At 46.3% G+C, this 16,789-nt stretch overlaps 1 protein-coding gene across 1 annotated transcript in view; it reads left to right on the top strand.

Annotated features, from left to right (window-relative positions):
- Positions 1-437: 437 nt before the first annotated feature.
- Positions 438-16,789, top strand: part of LOC118087709 (digestive cysteine proteinase 1) — a 30,453-nt gene continuing 14,101 nt past the window's right edge. Inside the window, exons 1-4 of the mRNA XM_035120637.3 lie at positions 438-569; positions 7,447-7,506; positions 12,652-12,744; positions 14,975-15,147. Coding sequence (XP_034976528.1) covers positions 518-569; positions 7,447-7,506; positions 12,652-12,744; positions 14,975-15,147 — 378 coding nt within the window. The 5' untranslated portion in view covers positions 438-517. The remainder of the gene's footprint in view (positions 570-7,446; positions 7,507-12,651; positions 12,745-14,974; positions 15,148-16,789) is intronic.

The following is a 16,789-nucleotide window of genomic DNA, read 5'->3' as shown; positions in this document are numbered from 1 at the left end:
TTAGAGCCAGCGTGGTGTACAAGTTCGCGATTAGGACTTGGGAGTCCAGGTCACTGGGTTATCTTGGGTCAACCACTGCCTCGCGGCAGCCTAGCCTACCTCACAGGGCTATTGTTGGGAACAAATGGGGAGGGGGAGAGAACCACGCATGCCATCTTGGGCTCCTTGGAGAAGGGGTACGAATGCACTAAAGCGCTCAATCAAGAAAAGCGCTTGCAGCCCTACACCCACTTACCTGCGTCTAAACCCCATTGAGTGCAATGGGGTTTACTTTTGAGTAGACGCGTCTAAGAGCGCGCCGTCGGCGTTCTTTAGTGCCAGAAGCCGGCTGGAGTCAAGCGAAATCCGCCTCTCCGCTGCGAAATACGGTAATCAGCTGTTCCGAAAGGCAAGGCGAGGCGAGGCTCCACCCCCGGGAGGCGCTTGGCCGCTCTCATTGGCTGGCCGCGCTCCTCTTAAAAGCAGAATGTGAAGTTCTGCTGTCTTGCGCCGGCTGCGAAAAGGAAGAGTCGCAGACATGGGGAAGCTTGCCTTGGTCCTGATTCTCTGCTCGTGGAGCTTTGCTTTAGGTGAGTAGGTTCCGGCTAAAGCAGCTGTGGTGTTTGCATTTCTGGGCGCTGCAGACGCAGTCTGACAAGTAAACCCAAGAGATTGGATTTGCAGCTGCTGTGCTGTGTGCTCTTCCTTAATGTGGGAAAAAAGGCCGCATCAAATCATTACAATAAATGAGGAAGAATTGCCAACTGACCGTGCTGGGCAGCATGGTCTGGCCTGCTCTTGTGCCTTTCCAACTGTTCCTTTGGCTGTGTGTGCAGCTAAGTTCTACTTGGGAGCAGACCCATTGAAATGGATGCACCTAAGTTAGTCGTGGCCATTAGTATCAGTGGGCCTGCTTTGAGTACGGCTAACCTTGAATGTCACCCTTGTTTTGAAAGAATGGGTAAGGAGGTGCTATCTTCTGTGTGGAGGAAAGTGGGGCCCTGTGTTAATATTTGTAGATCAAGATGCTGTTAAAAGCATGGGAGAATGGGGCTGGTGAAATGTTGGCATGCCATCGTTTAATCCTATTTTCCTCTCACCTTCTGGTATCTACTGATCCACTGTTATCATTCTACAAGGCACTTTCAGCTGCGAAATTCTGTGTCTGGGGTGCTGTTTAGGACTGGATGTTCTCCTTCTCTGTCGTTGTGTGGAGTTCATGGTATATGCCAGTTCTACATGTATGTTACCCTCCATATACACAAGCGGCTATTCACAATTTGCACACATGTAGCACTGTTGTATGTATGAATGTACAGTATGTATGTTTATTTCAACCATTTATATGCTGCTTTACATCATACACACCATACATTTAAAGCACATGTCTTCCCTCGAAGAGTCGTGGGCATTGTAGCTCTGGGAGGGGAAGAACTACAGTTCCCAGGATTCTTTGGAGGAAAAGCCATGTGTTTTAAATGTATGGTGTGTACAAAGCCAAGGTCTCCTTGATAGTATGAGAGGATGTTTGGAGGTGATGTAAGGCAATGCTGCTTTTGGCATGTAGGGGTGCCAGTCTTTTTTTCTCCCCAACAGGATTGGTGCCGTGAGCTGCTGTGAAACAGGCAGGAATCCAACAGATGTAGCAGTGGAGGATGTCGCTGTACCTGGTTGAATACCTGCCTGTTGCACTTCTTTTCTAAGCACGCAGCCTGTGACCAATACAGGTGTGAAGCTCTTCGGTGTCTTCTTCTAGAGGAGACTAGGAAAAAAGAGTCAGGGAATGAAGTAAGTGAGGGAAAGAAACATGAGGTCATCTGCTGGGCTGCTTAATTTACTTGATTCATAGGATTTGCTTTGTATCGCCACCTTTTGCAACACAGAAAGACATAGCAGGTTCCTTCAGCTGAGTATTGTCTACCCTGACTGGGTTTTAGATACGGTAGGGGACATTCCCAGCCCCTCTCTAGCTCTGGATATGGCAGAATTTGAACCAAGGACCTTCTGCATGCAAGACAGATGCTCTGCCACTGAGCTATGATCCTTTTCGCTCTCCAAGTAATTTGGAATGCAGCCATTTTGAGCTGTTGCCTTTAGTTTTAACTCCCACACATACAGGTGGATCCAGAGGCATCTTTGAGTTAGGATGCATAGAAACTGCTAGGGCAGCATTCCCCAAAGGCCACAGGTTCAAACCTCCCTTGCTCGTAATGCCAATCTCTGTTTCATCTGCATCTGGAGGCAAGTGGGCTTGGGCTGGCTGGCTGCAGCTATTAGATGTATTTCTGACCACACCCTGGTGCAGCTTCTGCCAACCTGGAGCCTCTGGATCTTTTGAACTCCAGTTTCCATCAGCCCCTGCCAGCATATGGAAACTGGAATCCAAAACATCTGGAAGGCGCCAGGTTGGCAAAAGTTGCCCCTGTGTATCCTACACTGCACCTGGGAAAAGTGTCATGAAGAGGAAGCCACATAGAGATTGTATAAGCAAAACAAAAACAAAAACCCAACATTAATGCTGGCTCAGGCAGTTTCTGGTATGGCAAGCCAAGAGGGCCAATGCACTATGCCAACTTTCCCCAACTTGATGCCCTCCAGTTGTTTTGGGGCCAAGGCTCTCGTCATTCCAGACCAATGGCCATACTTGCTGAGACTGGTGGTGGTTGTAGGCCAGAACATTTGGAGAAAGCACCAGGTTGGGAAACCCTGGGCTATGTTGTAACCCCAGGTCTGCCTAACTTCAGTGGAGACAGCCTTGTCACAGTTATCCACACCCTGATGACCTCTTGATTAGATAACTTCCAATGTCACCAGCAACATTCCTGGAATCTTTCACCCCATGAATTGGGAAGGGTATTTTGGCTCAGCCCTACTCTGTGTTGTGTGCTCAGCCAAGGAATTTCTTTTTGGTATCAGAACTATGTTCCAACCCAGGACCCTCTGTTTCATTCGCTTCTGCACCTCAGTTTAGGAGAGAGAGAATGTTTGGTTGCTGCTGGGAGTCAGAAACCAGTGCTGAGCTATTGCAGATGTACAGTAGGTTCTCATCTACCTCATGTTCAAAACACTTATAGGATGTGGGGATAGCTTGACCCAGGAAGTTTGTGCTTACAGTGTACAAACCAGTACGATGCCCTAAGCTGGAGGTCTCAGCTGGTCGGCCTAAATAAAGTTGGCCCAATGTATTGGCTGGCTGCAAATTGCAGAAGTCAGAGATGTTATTGAGATTGTGAAGCATTTCCCCACATGCCACAGGTGACAAAATCCTTTGTGACCTAACAGTTACATAAAGCAAATACCCTGATTTCTCCAGTGATAACATCTTTCAATGACTGGAACTCTTGCTGGGATTTGCATTGCTCTCCTCTCGGTGAGATTTGCTTAATTGTGCTGCGAGAAGGAAGTGCGCACCCACTGAAGAACAACGACACCGAGTAACATCACACACAAACATGATTAGTGTGTTTTTTCCTCACTGGGCATATTGCATCACTGGTACCTGTCATTGTGAGCACACAATGGAGCTTTAGCAATTGAAATAGTTTGGAAAATGCAAAGTGTTTTGACTTGTCACAGATACTCGGTGCCTGGAGTCAAGGCACTGGTTCATCTAGCTCTGTGTTGTCTACACCAGGGTTTCCAAACTTGTGTCTTCAGCTGTTGTTGGACTACAACTCCCATCATCCCTAGCTAGCAGGACCAGTGGTCAGGGATGATGGGAGTTGTAGTCCAACAACAGCTGGAGACGCATCCTTGGGAAACCCTGGTCTACACTAACTTGTAGCAGCTCTCCATGATTTCAGGCAAGGTTCTCTCTCAGCCCCACCTGAAGATGGAACCTGGGACCTGAGTTCTACTTGCAAGGCAGATGCTCTGCCTCTTAAGTAATTCCACAGACTTGTTGGAAGAGAGAATCTGTACTGTGAAAATTCCTGCTACATTTCCCAATCAATTAAAAAAATGGATGGCTGGCTTATTTTGTGAAATTTTTGAGTACATAAAATTGCTTGCTCGCTCTTTCGATAACAGGTGTAGCAGCCTTTCTAGTAGAAGGACTTCTCATTCCCTTTTGAGCTTGACAAACTGGCAGAGCCAGAGTGACTTTCCATGTCTGTCCTGTATAGAAAACTGCAGCTCAAACAGCAACTGCAGTTTCACTCAGAACCACATGAGAGTATGTGGGAGGGCAAAAACATGAGTCAATTGTACTTCAGTGGTCAGAGTCACAAATACTAGTGTTGATTTCGCCACCCAGATGCTCTGGGCAGATGTATCAAAAGGCTGAAACCTGCTTTCAAGTAGATCTGGAGAATGACGTTTCCCTGGGGCTTCCTGGGAACTGTAGTTTTAAGACTGGCAGGACTTCCCAGCTCTTCCTGTCTTCTAACCCTAACCCTGCCCTCTTGCAAAACTACGATTCTGGGGGATTCCTTTGCTAAAATCAGGTAGCAAAAGAGGTCAGGTGGTGAAACTCTGATCTTCGGAACTTTTAAATTCTGGGTGGTCCTCAACTTGAGCACTGAAAATTATACAGACACCCACACCAAATGACATCAACAATGAATTGGTTAAGAGCATCATTCCACAAATTTGCCCTCTGGTCTCAAGATTCAGCCATATATAGAACAGATGATTCCCCCTACCGTAAGGGCACACACAAAAAAATTCGGTGTGAGGACCGCATTCCTTTCTGAGAAGCCTTCTGACGGTCATATGCAAGCGGTGGGCAGGACAGAGGCAAAAGTGGGTGGAGCAATTAATGCAAATTTTATCCTTCGTGTAGTAGGCTAGTTTCTGCAGAAACCCCCACACCCCTTTCTGTCCTCCATTCAGGCAAGCAGGAAGCACTATGAGCCAGGTAAAAACCTTTTGGGAGGGAAGTGAGGCTTGTGAGAGGTGTGGCCAAGAGAGCCAGATAGAGGGGATTGGAGGGCTGCCTTTGCCCCTCTGGTACAAGGTTCCCCCATCCCTGCTCACTCCACTTCCATAGGAATCATAGAACTGTAGAGTTGGAAGGGACCCTGAGAATCTCTTAGTCCAACCCCCTGCAATGCAGGAATATGCAGCTGTCCCATACGAGGATCGAACTTGCAACCTTGGGATTATTAGCACCATGTTCAGACTCTAACCCATTGAGCTATCCAGAGATGTACTGGCATTGAGTGTTTTTGCACTGTTGATTTTCAGTGGCTCATGCTGGAGGCCTAGGATGGCTGTACCCTGAATGATCTGTGTGAAAAAGTATTTGTTATGTCCCGAATCTCCCACTATTCAAGTTTATTGGGTGCCCCAGGGACAGAAGTGCAGTGGTCCAGGTTTGGGTGTGTGTGTCAAAGTCCTGTCACTATTTCTGCAGCATCGTCCTAGAGCAGCTGAAACAGCATGAAGCGAAAGCTTTTTAGCCACTGAGAAGAAGTCTTCTCACTGTTTGTGCTAGTTGGGGCCAAGCAGAATGAAAGGAGGTGAGTCAGCTCCTGAGGACGGTCTCCTAGGGTCACTCTGCAGAAGGAACGTGGGAAGAACCTGGAGGAGTCGGGGTCGTTCTGTATGCTCCAAAGCTAAGCATCCAAAACACAAGGCATTTCCATTTCAAGAAAACATTGAGCAAATTCTGTTACATACAAAGGAACTTCAAGGGAAATGCAGCTTAAGTCACTTAGAAAGAAGGTACTCCGTATCATTTGCCCCTGTATGTGCACAGGAAATAGTAGATCTAGCTGAAAGGCAACACATGGAGAGCTGCAGTGATTGTTGCAATGTGTCCCTAATTATTATTGTTGATACAATAATTATTATTATGAGATGATACAACCTTCTAAAATTATTATATAATCTTAGAAGGGTGTGTTGCTCTGGCTGTCTGAATTTGCCACTACAGTGCTGTCCAGGGAGGAATTCAGCATGGTGCTCTTCTGATCGTTCCCTTAAGCGCAACCATTTTGGTTTGCCAGGTGGAATGATCTGCCCTCTCCTCCCCCAGACATGTTCTGGTGGTTCATTAACCTACTTTCCTAATACTTAGGAAGCTGCCTTATTCCAAGTCAGACCATTAGTCCATCAAGCTCAGCACTGTCTTACAGTCGCTCTCCAAGGTTTCAGACAGGAGACTCTCCCAGTCCTACTTGGAGATGCCCAGGATTGAACCTGGGACCTTTTGCATTCAAGGCAGATGCCCTACCAATGAGCTATAGCCCTTCCACACTGTGGAAGGCAGTTGGATTCTGGTGTCTTCAGGAAAAAATGCTGACATGAATGAACCTGGAGAGCAGCAAGGCATGTCTCCTTCCTGAAGCTTCCCTGCTTCCAAATTAGAGGCTGCTTCATGCAACCTGCTCGCCCAAATGCTCCAACCCTAGCTGGGAGCCAGTAGCAACTGGGGCTGCTTGTTCCATGTCAGCTTTGCACAGATGTGACAAAACTGATTTATTTATTTATTAAATTCAAGTATAATAGTAAGAATCGCATAGTAAAATACAAGGGGAATAGAATGTAGCGAGGCTTGCTGTCCTTTACAGCAGGAGGTTCATCTGCTGCCATGCCAGACAGCCTTTCTTGCATCGGCAAATTAGGGGCTTGTCCCCTTTGAGGGAAATGCTGGCATCAAGGAAGAGGCAGGCCACATTCTCAGGGTGTGTCGGCTTTGGTTTGCATGTTGTTTAATAGTCATACCAAACTGAAAGTTGCTTAATGACAGGGACAAGCGTTATAAGGTTAGGAGTCATACCGTAGGTGTTCCTTGGCACTGCTGTTAGAGCGTCTTTTTAAGACAAGCTTATCGGATATATATTTTGGGTTTGGTCCCCTTTTTTTGCCCTTGTGCAATTTTTAATCCTGCTTCTGGAGTGCTTTCCAATGTAGCACCTGAAACTCCCACTTTCCTCTTCTGTCATCCAAACAACCATTTCTACTTGCTGCATTTTAATAAAATCACAATCTAAAAAATTGTATTCTTGCAAATCCAAAAGTCGACGTTGATTGATTGATTGATTGAAGTACGAGCAGAGTGAAGAGGTGTGTGTCCTAAAAAGAATTAATTAAGAGCAGCCAATTTACCCTTCGGAGAACTCTCCCAGCAATTCATGCTGTAAAGCTGTCATTGGTTGGCTTGTGAATTTCTGTCAGTCCATGAAATGTCCAGTGCCAACTAAAAATATTAAGACTTAACATTTGTATAGCACGTTCAAATGTTCAATGTGTTTCACATGCATTCTCTAGTTGTAATCTTCACAAAAGCCCCGAACAGTAAATTGGCATTATCCCCATATCACAGATGTGGGAAGTGAGGATAAGTGAAAGGGTCAAAACCACTTGGTAAGTTCCTGACAGAGACAAGATTCAAGCAAGGGCCTTCTGGTTTTTTGTAGCTCAATTCAGGGACGTTTTTTCTACATGGGCATCCTTTGTTCAATCGCTTCAACATCACCATTGCGATGCATTCAATGCTACCATTTTTTCCCCTTCTTTCAGGAAATGGGTGCAGTCATTCAAGGACAACCCCTGATTTTGGAGTACTGTACCACGTCAAAGGTAAGCGTCGCTTGGTATGGCTTTTCAGAGGCAGGTGGCACAAACACATGCTCACGCACGCGCACACAGTGGACCGGTTCTTCCTGCTTTTGACCAAAATGCCTGGTGTGGGCAACTTGGCTATATGTCTAGCCAAGCTCCTAAGCTGCTTTCTGATGTCACTTTTCCCTCCAGTGGGTGGCTGTTGTTCCTGTGCAGAAAACTAGTTTATGTAGGAACATAGGAAACCAAGTCAGACCAATGACTGCGCTGGCTGGCAACAGGCTCTTCAGAGCTTCAGAGAGGGGCCTTCCCAAGCCCTACCTGGAGTTGTTGCAGATTGAACTCAGGTCCTTCTGTATGCATGAGCTATGACCTTTCCCCAAAAATGTGCAGGTAGAGACACTGAATCCATCTTGGAACTACACTTGTGTCTCTTATGGCTGTGATTCTGCAGCGGGTGCAGGTGTCCCTTCACAAGCAGCATAAGTTGCATCTGGAATTTGCATCTGGAAAGTATCCTAAATTTAGCTGAGAATTAGTGGATCCTTTATCATTGCCAGCCTCCATTTTGGGATTTGGGGAAGACACTGGAAAATAATATGTGGGGCTTCCTAAGAGTTCCGAGCTATGGGAAATCTCCTGGTTGGCAGCAGCATGTTCATTTCCAAATGATTGTCTTAGAAGCTATGTACTGTATTTCTCTTTGCTGGGACTGTAATCCTACGTATATACACACGCTTAATGTGGAAGGAAGTCCCATTGGGGCTGAATCGTAGATACCCTAGTTTTGGACATGTTACTGAGTTAAAATCGAAGGGTCCACGAATTATCCATCATTCTTTGCTTGCAAGAGAGCCTTCTGGTCCTGCTCAGGAAGCATGAAGTAACCAAGGTTGAGGAATCTGTGACTTTCCAGATGTTGTTGGGCTGCAGCTCCCATCTGCCCCAGCCAGTGTGGCAAATGACCAGCTATGATGAAAGTTGTAGTCCAACATCATCTGGAGGACCACAAATTTCCCATTCATGAAGTAAACAAACTATTTATTTATTGCTCATTATGCGAGGGGACGCGGGTGGACGCGGGGACGCGAGCCTAGGGCTTGCCGATCGGAAGGTTGGTGGTTCGAATCCCCGCGATGGGGTGAACTCCCGTTGCTTGGTCCCAGCTCCTGCCCACCTAGCAGTTCCAAAGCAAGACAAATGCAAGTAGATAAATAGGTACCACTCTGGTGGGAAGGTAAACTGCGTTTCCGTGTGCTGCTCTGGTTCGCCAGAAGCGGCTTAGTCATGGCCCGGAAGCTGTCTGCGGACAAACACTGGCTCTCTCGGCCTATAGAGCAAGGTGAGTGCTGCAACCCCAGAGTCGTCTGCAACTGGACCTAATGGTCAGGGGTACCTTTACCTTTATGCAGTCAGAGACTGGTGGGAAGAGTAACAAATGTTAGAAATTGCAGCATTAGGTAAACTTTAGCAGAGGGGTCACTACTACCAGGTCAACCATGATGCTCCAGGTTTTTTGGAATGCCTTATGCCCAATGCTGCTATCTCATTAATGTTTGTTTCATATTGTTACACATTGTAACCTACTTGCATTAAGAGCTTCCAGTATTACCCCTGCATATCTCAGTGAGTGTCCTGGAAATGTATGTTTGTACCACTGCTGACTCGGTGGGAAGCTAAACCTAGAGGGTAATCTGCATCTTCTCCTTAGCCAAATGATAAGGGTGGGGATTTCTGTGGAATCCAATCTTTCCTCCTTCCTCCTTCCTCAATTTAGCCCCTTCCTGTATAACCTGAACAAGTATGTGCAAAGCTTTCTGAGAGACTCCCATTATTAAGCTCTCCTTCCAGGAATATAATTTAGCTGATGATGAAACCTGACAGGCAGCTCTAATGCAAAACTGTGATTAGATTCAGCAAATTTAAAAGGATTGTGCTTGAATGTGTTAGTCACTTCTCCTGGGTGAAATAGCTCTTCCTAACTGTTCCAGGGACACACATGAGAATGCTTATGCTTGTAGCTGACAGCCATACTAGACACAACATTTTTCACATATTACTTGGGCAGTACGTAGATTTTTGCTTAAGGTAGCTCAGTGGTAGAGCATCTGCTTTGCGTGCAGAAGGTCCACAACATTTCCAGGAAGGGCTAGGAATGCCCCCTCTCTGAAATCCTGGAAAACTGCTGCCGGAAAGTGGAAACCAATTTTCCCCAACCTTTTGCCTTTCAGAACATCTTAGACTCCTACTCCCATCAGCCTTAACCAGCATGTCTAGGGATGTCAGGGATGGTGGGAGTTGTAGTCCAAAACATCTGGAGGGTACCCAGTTGGAGAAGGCTAATTTAGAAAATAACAGATAGATAGATCACCGCTTGTTCTACAAAGCAAAGAGAACTGGATAAGTAATAATAATAATCCATGAAAATGGTAAATGTGGATTAAATGGAAGGGAAATATGGGACGTCATGTTGATGGGGATGGCACTGTGTGAAAAATTTGCACGCATAAATGGCATCAAGCCCACAATAAAAACCAAGGAAGAGGTATTGTTCCGACAGCTGAGTGTGTCACTAGTTCATTCAGCACACTTTTGTAATTAAGTTTCCTGTTTCTGGTGGGTGTCATTTATTGCCTTGTTTTTAAATCTATATTTTAATTCGTTCTAGAAACACTTTGTTGGCTGTTTTTTAACAACCATTAAAATATTTGAGCAGTGACACTGAAATGAAAAAGTGACACCCACAGTGCCTTTCTGATTGCCAAATTGGCGGCAGCTGTATGTAATTCTACCTGCCGGCCGATGCACAGATATGCCCCCAAATACTTCCCAAGATCTTTTTTCCTTTTACAAGCTGTGGAAGTCATTGTACAATTGTGCTTTTCATGAAAAAGACAGATGGCTTAGGTGAATTGTACCTTCCCCACCCCTGCCACGGCCAGTAATGTTTTGGAATGTAGCTCCCCACAGTCCATGATGGAAATTGTAGTCCGAAACACCTGGAAGGCACCAGGTTGGCAAAGGCTGGCATAGATGGGGCATAGCAGGATGCACACACACAAAAACAACAACTCTATGGCCCCTCCCATGGAAGTGTGGAAACTCGGCTACAAATCTTCTTGGCAGCTTCAGGCAGAAGTACAATGACTGGGTTGTGCCAAGGTGTGTCCATATTTTGCCCAATATGATTCTTTTGATAGGAACAGTAGGCAAGCTGCCATTCTCGCCCTCTCCTGCAGTCCTTCCAGAAATATCTAATGTCGTGTTCTTCAGTTTTGGGTCCCTACCCAGGTGTGGTTGGACTACGATTCCCATCATCCTTGACCATTGGCTAAGCTGGAGGAAGGGAGTTGTAGTCAAACCACATCAGGGGACCCAAGGTTAAAGAACACAGATCTAATGCTGTTTGGTCTTGTTCATGCTAGCCCAGGGTTTCCCAAACTCCAGCTAGCAGGACCAGTGGTCAGGGATGTGGGAACTGTAGTCCAAAAACAGCTGGGGACCCGAGTTTGGGAAACCCTGTGCTAGCCCAAAGAATGGTGATAGTATAAAGTTTTTCAGCGGGTTAAGTGGATATTTTAACCTGGGTCTAGTAATAGGGAAACTAAAGTAAAATGTGCATCAGATTAATCCAGACTTTCCCAACCTGATGCCATCCAGATGTTTGGGACTCCATCTCCCATTAGCCTCAGCATCTGGGGTTGTGGAAAGTCAAGATTAATTTATTCAGGGTGTGAGTATGATGGAGGGATGGGAAACCTGTGGCCCTTCAGATGTTGTTGGACTCTGACCCCCATCAGCCCCAGCCAGCACAGACAGTGGTCCAGGGATCATGGGAGTTGTAGTCAACCAACAGGAGAACCACAGGCAGATCAATCCCACCCATGTTGCTGGAGAAGGAGCTTTTTTCATCATAACAAATGTTGTGCTGTGCAAAAAGAGGAACTGCAAAATAATATTTCCCAATAACATCATCACACTGTAAAAAAAAAGGTGTATCTCAGCAACATTTCCTGCATGCCAGATGCTGGACACAAAGGTGTGGAAAGTTGTTGTCTTCATGCCCCACTTGTGAGTTTGGCATCATCTATCTGATTGTCTGCTGCTGGAAACAGAATACTGGACTTTAGTCTGGGGCCAAAATATTCATTGCCTTTTAAATGCATTTGCGTCCCTGAAATGTCTCCCATCAACTTCTAGTTAAAGCTGGCATGCAGGGGGTTGATGCTGCACTTGGGGCCTCCCCACCTTGGCGCCACGTTGTAGGTGACCAAGTGCAAGGAAATACTGAGCCCAACGAAACTGGCATCTCACCTGTCTGCTTGAATATAAGGTCATTGGAAACATGGGGAAGAGATGCTGTGAGTTGGCAGGTGTGATTCAAAGCTATGTACAGTCTGGCTAGAATCCAGCAAGACAAATCTTTACCTTCTTGTGAATTTTAACTTGGCAAACAAGTTGTTTTTTTGCCGTGACTTGCAGAAACTGCGTTAAGCAAAACTTTGCATTGATTTCTCAACTTCCATTTGAATTTTTTTCCCGCAGTTAGGAAGAACAATAGAGTTTAAACCTTTCGAAATGCCTTTCGAAATCTTCTCCCTGACAAAGCCCTTGGGCAAATGTTTGCTCAACCTGGTGCCCTCTGGACTACAGTTCCCATCAGCCCCAGCGAGCACTGCTGGGTGACTCACTCACTCACACACACACACACACACACACACACACACAGCCATCTTCTGCTCCTTTCCAGAGCATAATTCCTAATTCACCTGTTTATTTTATTTCCATATTTAATTTAGCAAGATTTATATAGTGCTGAGTTGATGAAAACCTCTAATATAAAATAATAATATAAAATATTATCTCTAAATTATTTATTGAAAAATACCAATAAAATCAAACCTTTAAAAAATCAACATGCAGTTAAAATATAAATAAAATAAACAGTGCTTCCACAAATACGGGGGGGGGGGAGAATCCCAAGCTACACAGAACACTGATCTGGTTCCCCACTAAAAACCCATCTCGGTCACAGCAACAACTATGGAGACATTGAAGCATACTCTGTGGATATGAGCATAATCATGTGAGGTTACTTATGCAGGCAGCCAAAAAGTCCTTCCTCTGAGTCCCTCACCTGCAAACTCTCATTGTGTCCTATAGGAGTCATCAACCTCCCTTATGCCGAAATTGAAGAGCCCTTCGAAGCCTGGTACAACCTTACTGGGAACAAGAGTCGCATTGAGTACTACAACGGTAAGAAGCCGTAGAGAGGGCAGCACACTTTCCCTCAGTGGGGAGGGAAGGGGATGCCAAATGCTCTTGGGGCTGGTATGGGACACCTCATGCTCCCAAATAACACGATGGAGATGGAGAAGAGGAGGAACTGCAGGTGTCACCTTGAACAGCTTGCAGGAAAGGGAGGGTGTAAATGAAATAATAATGATACGGTACAAGGCAGAAGTGGGTTTCTGCAGTGGAGGAGAAAGTTGCTGGCAGGTATCCCAGACCAAACTAGATGAGACAAAGGAGTAGGGACAGCATGGTTGGGTCGTGTCGGCCAAGGGGCCCCCACCCAGCAAGGAGTGCACTGGACCTGCTCATCCTCCTCACCAACGCAACCTTCTCAGCTGCTACTGCTTGCTGGCTCATTGGCCCTCTGCCTGGCTAGCAAGCAACTGTCATAAGGAGGAAGGGTATTGTGGCAGGGAGGAGGAAGTAGACTCAAGGAAGGAGGGAGGCCATGGGGATGGGGGGCATCTTGTCCAAGGATTCTGCAGAACCTGGAGCTGATGCTGCAATGGAGGCCCTCCCTTCTAGCTCTTTAACGACAGTTGCAAGAAGCATAGGAAACTCCCTTACACCAAGTCAGACCATTGGTCCATTCAGCTCAGCTATGTCTACACCAGGGATGGGAAATTCAGGCCTGCAGGCCAGTCTTGCCCCGAAGACGTCTTCCCCAAACCGCAACCCACCTGCCCTCCATCATTGTCACTGGTGTTGTATGCTGACAAGGCAGAGAACAGGGTTCAGTCCTGCCACTGGCCACACAGTCCTGCTCCCAGCAACAAACCGGGCCACACAGGGTAGGCAGCAGGATTGTATCACAGGATTTAGCGTCAGAAGTGATACCAAAGGCCACCTAGCCCAACCCCCCACGATGCAGGAATCACGACTGAAGAATCGCTGGCAGCTAATGCGCAGAGATTAAAGATCGGAGCAAGATCCGCATGAGATCCAGGATTTATAGTGGAGGGGGGAGATTCTCAAAAGGGCTTTTTGCAAGTCTCCTCCCTGTTCCTTTTGAAGTCCCTCCCCACTTCCCTTCTAAGTCCCCGATCTTAGAGCAAGGTGGAGAGGCTCACAAAGTCTCCTGTTTTAAGGGATACTTTTTGAATTTAAGCAGTGGCCTCCAGTGTTGTTAAACTGGAAATGATCTTCCCCAACTCCCCTAGTGGCCTTTGATTATGCTGAGGCTGCAAGCCTTAAATTAATTAAATAGTTGGAATGCTCACCTCAACCTTAATTGGTAATACTGTAGGGGGGGGGGCAGATTTAAAAGGTGTGGCTGCAGCCGAAGAACAGTCTTTGCTTGCTTGTTGTTGAATTAAATTTACTTACTATTATTAAAGAGAGTCGTTCATCTGAGTGAGTTGGTCATGTTTATTTAAAATGTAGCTCTCTTGCTTCCTTCAGGACCTCAGACCTCTTATTTGCTTCTTGGCATTCTGCAAATGCATTCATGTTTGCTTTAATTTACATTTCTGAATTTATTTATATTTTATTTGATTGAAAGCTAAGATAAAATTAGCATGCAGTCAAGTGGGCAGCTGTAGCCTGTACAACTCGTACTGAATTGTGAGCACAGGATATCCCCGTGGATCTTCCTCATTCAGACTGGCCCACGTCACATGCCTGCTCTTCCAAATATTTTGACTCATTCCTAAAACATTCCTGATCTCCTTATTGGCTCTTTCAAGAACCTTCAAGGAGATTTGCAACAATAAAAAACAATGCAGGTTGTGCATAAACCATACATTTATTTTAAAGCATCTCCCCCCCCCCAAAAAAAAAGAATCCTGGGAGCTGTAGTTTGCTAAGGGTGCTGAGAATCATAGCTTTGTGAAGGGTAAACTGCAGTTCCCAGGATTCATTCGGGGCAGTCTGCTTTAAAATGTGTGTGTAGAGCAACAATCAAAGAGAGAATTCAAACCACAATAGAAAGACAGGGTTAAAATGCATGTGACAGATACCCTGGCACTGTTGGACACCCCAACCCTTTAGTGCCTTCCAACCGCTCCCCTGCCCCTCTCAACTTTTTGGCTTGTGTACTTTGGTGAGCAGGGTGGGGTTGCTTGCTAAATCTATGTATATTAGCACATGTCTACAGGGACCATCTGCCTGCACAAGGATGAGTTCTTACTGCCTACTTGTATTTCCACTCCTTTATGGCTGTTGTCGGTTTCTCCCCTTGCTTCTGCTGCAGGCCAAGTGGTGACCTTGCAACTTGGGAGCACGAAGCCCTACGGCACCATGTTTAAGCTCACCCCGCAAACCACGGAGGACTTCGTGAATGCCGAGAAGTGCTTCCAGCTAAATGGCACCAAAGATGGGCCCGTGAAGCCGCAAGGCGTCTTTCCCAGCTTTAAAGGCTTCAAGGTGAGCAAGCAGAACTCAGCAGTCAAATGTTTGTGGTTGAACTGAAGAGCAGATGAAGCGGCCTTATAATATATCCTCCCCTTGTGGTCTACCCTGCTTGGTATTGTCTGCACTAAAGCACCGAGCCTCTTGGGCTTGCCGATCGGAAGGTCGGCGGTTTGAATCCATGCAATGGTATGAGCTCCTGATGCTCAGTCCCAGCTCCTGCCAACCTAGCAGTTTGAAAGCACACTAGTGCAAGTAGTTAAATAGGTACCACTGCGGCGGGAAGGTAAACGGTGTTTCCATGCTCTCTGGCACTCGTCACAGTGTCCCGTTGTACCAGAAACGGTTTTGTCATGCTGACCGTGTGACCTGGAAAGCTGTCTGTGGACAAACGCCGGCTCCCTTGGCCTGAAACAAGATCAGTGCCACACCATAGTTTTTTTTTACTGGACTCAACCGTCCAGGGGCCCATTACCTTTTACCTTTACCTTTTTCTGCACTGATTGGCAGTGGCTCTCCAGGATTTTGACCTCAGAGATACTCAGGATTTGAACCTGGGTCCTTTGGCAGGCAAAGCAGTCTGAGCTAAGACCCTTCCCCACTTGGATCTGGGACACCTGCTATGGACTCATTCTGTTACCTTTGGCCTGCTGGGCGCTTAGCCATTTGACTGGGTTTTCCTAGCCACTCTGTGTGGCTTACAGCATATATAAAAACACAAGACATCAAACATTAAAAAACAGAATATCCTATACAGGCAATAAACAAACCAATAAATCAATAGAAAACAATAATAACAGTTTACAGTTACACCCAAATTAAAATAACCGCCAACCCCAACTAAACATTTGACCAACCCCAACCCCTACCTGACAAAAACAAAACAGAGGAAGCAAAATTAGAACCGTTTAAAACATTGTAAAACTAGGGTTGCCATATTCTTTTTGGTGAAAGTTGTTGAGCTTTTTAGGAGCCTTTTTAGCTGTTTTCAGGGTGAGTGTGAGCCCCGCCCCCTAGGCCAGGTGGACATGGGCCTTGCCGCAGGAAGTGCTCTTCTTTCCAGCACACATTGGAAGGTGCAACAGATGTGGGAGTCATAGGGCTGGTTGCAAGCAGCTGAGACTTGCAGCTGGAGCAAGGGCATCGGCTGTGGGATTTATAGTCCAAAGTGTTAAGGAGGGTGCCAGATTGGGAGAGGCTGTGATGGAGCTCTGCCCTGGAACTATGGTCCTTTCCTCAAAGACTGTTCCAAGCCCAATCTCCCACAGCCTGAGAATTAGGTGCATAGGAAGCTGCCTTTTTAGACCCAAGGTTAATCTGGATCAGTATTGCCTACACCAACTGGCCATGGCTCTCTGGGGTTCTAGGAAGGGGACCTTACCAGGCCTGCCTGGTATTCAAACTTAGTAGTTTCTGCTATGTACTCTGCCTCTATGGAACTATGGAACTTCCCCGATGTACACAGGAAAGAATCTTATATCAGTATCGGACTCCTCGTCCTTTGGCCCATGCAAAATTTTGCCACTTGATTTCTTTTTAAGTGGAGATGCCAGGGATTGAACCTGGGACCTTCTGCATGCAAGGCAGGTGCTCTGCCACTGAGCTATAGCTTCTCCCCAGTTCATCAGCCTTTTGTAGCCTACCTGTCTACAGCTGC

This window comes from Zootoca vivipara, chromosome 6, assembly GCF_965207765.1.
Source record: "Zootoca vivipara chromosome 6, rZooViv2.hap1.1, whole genome shotgun sequence".
NCBI lineage: Eukaryota > Metazoa > Chordata > Lepidosauria > Squamata > Lacertidae > Zootoca > Zootoca vivipara.
Note: the sequence above shows the minus strand (reverse complement) of the source record. Positions and strands in the feature narration are given on the sequence as shown.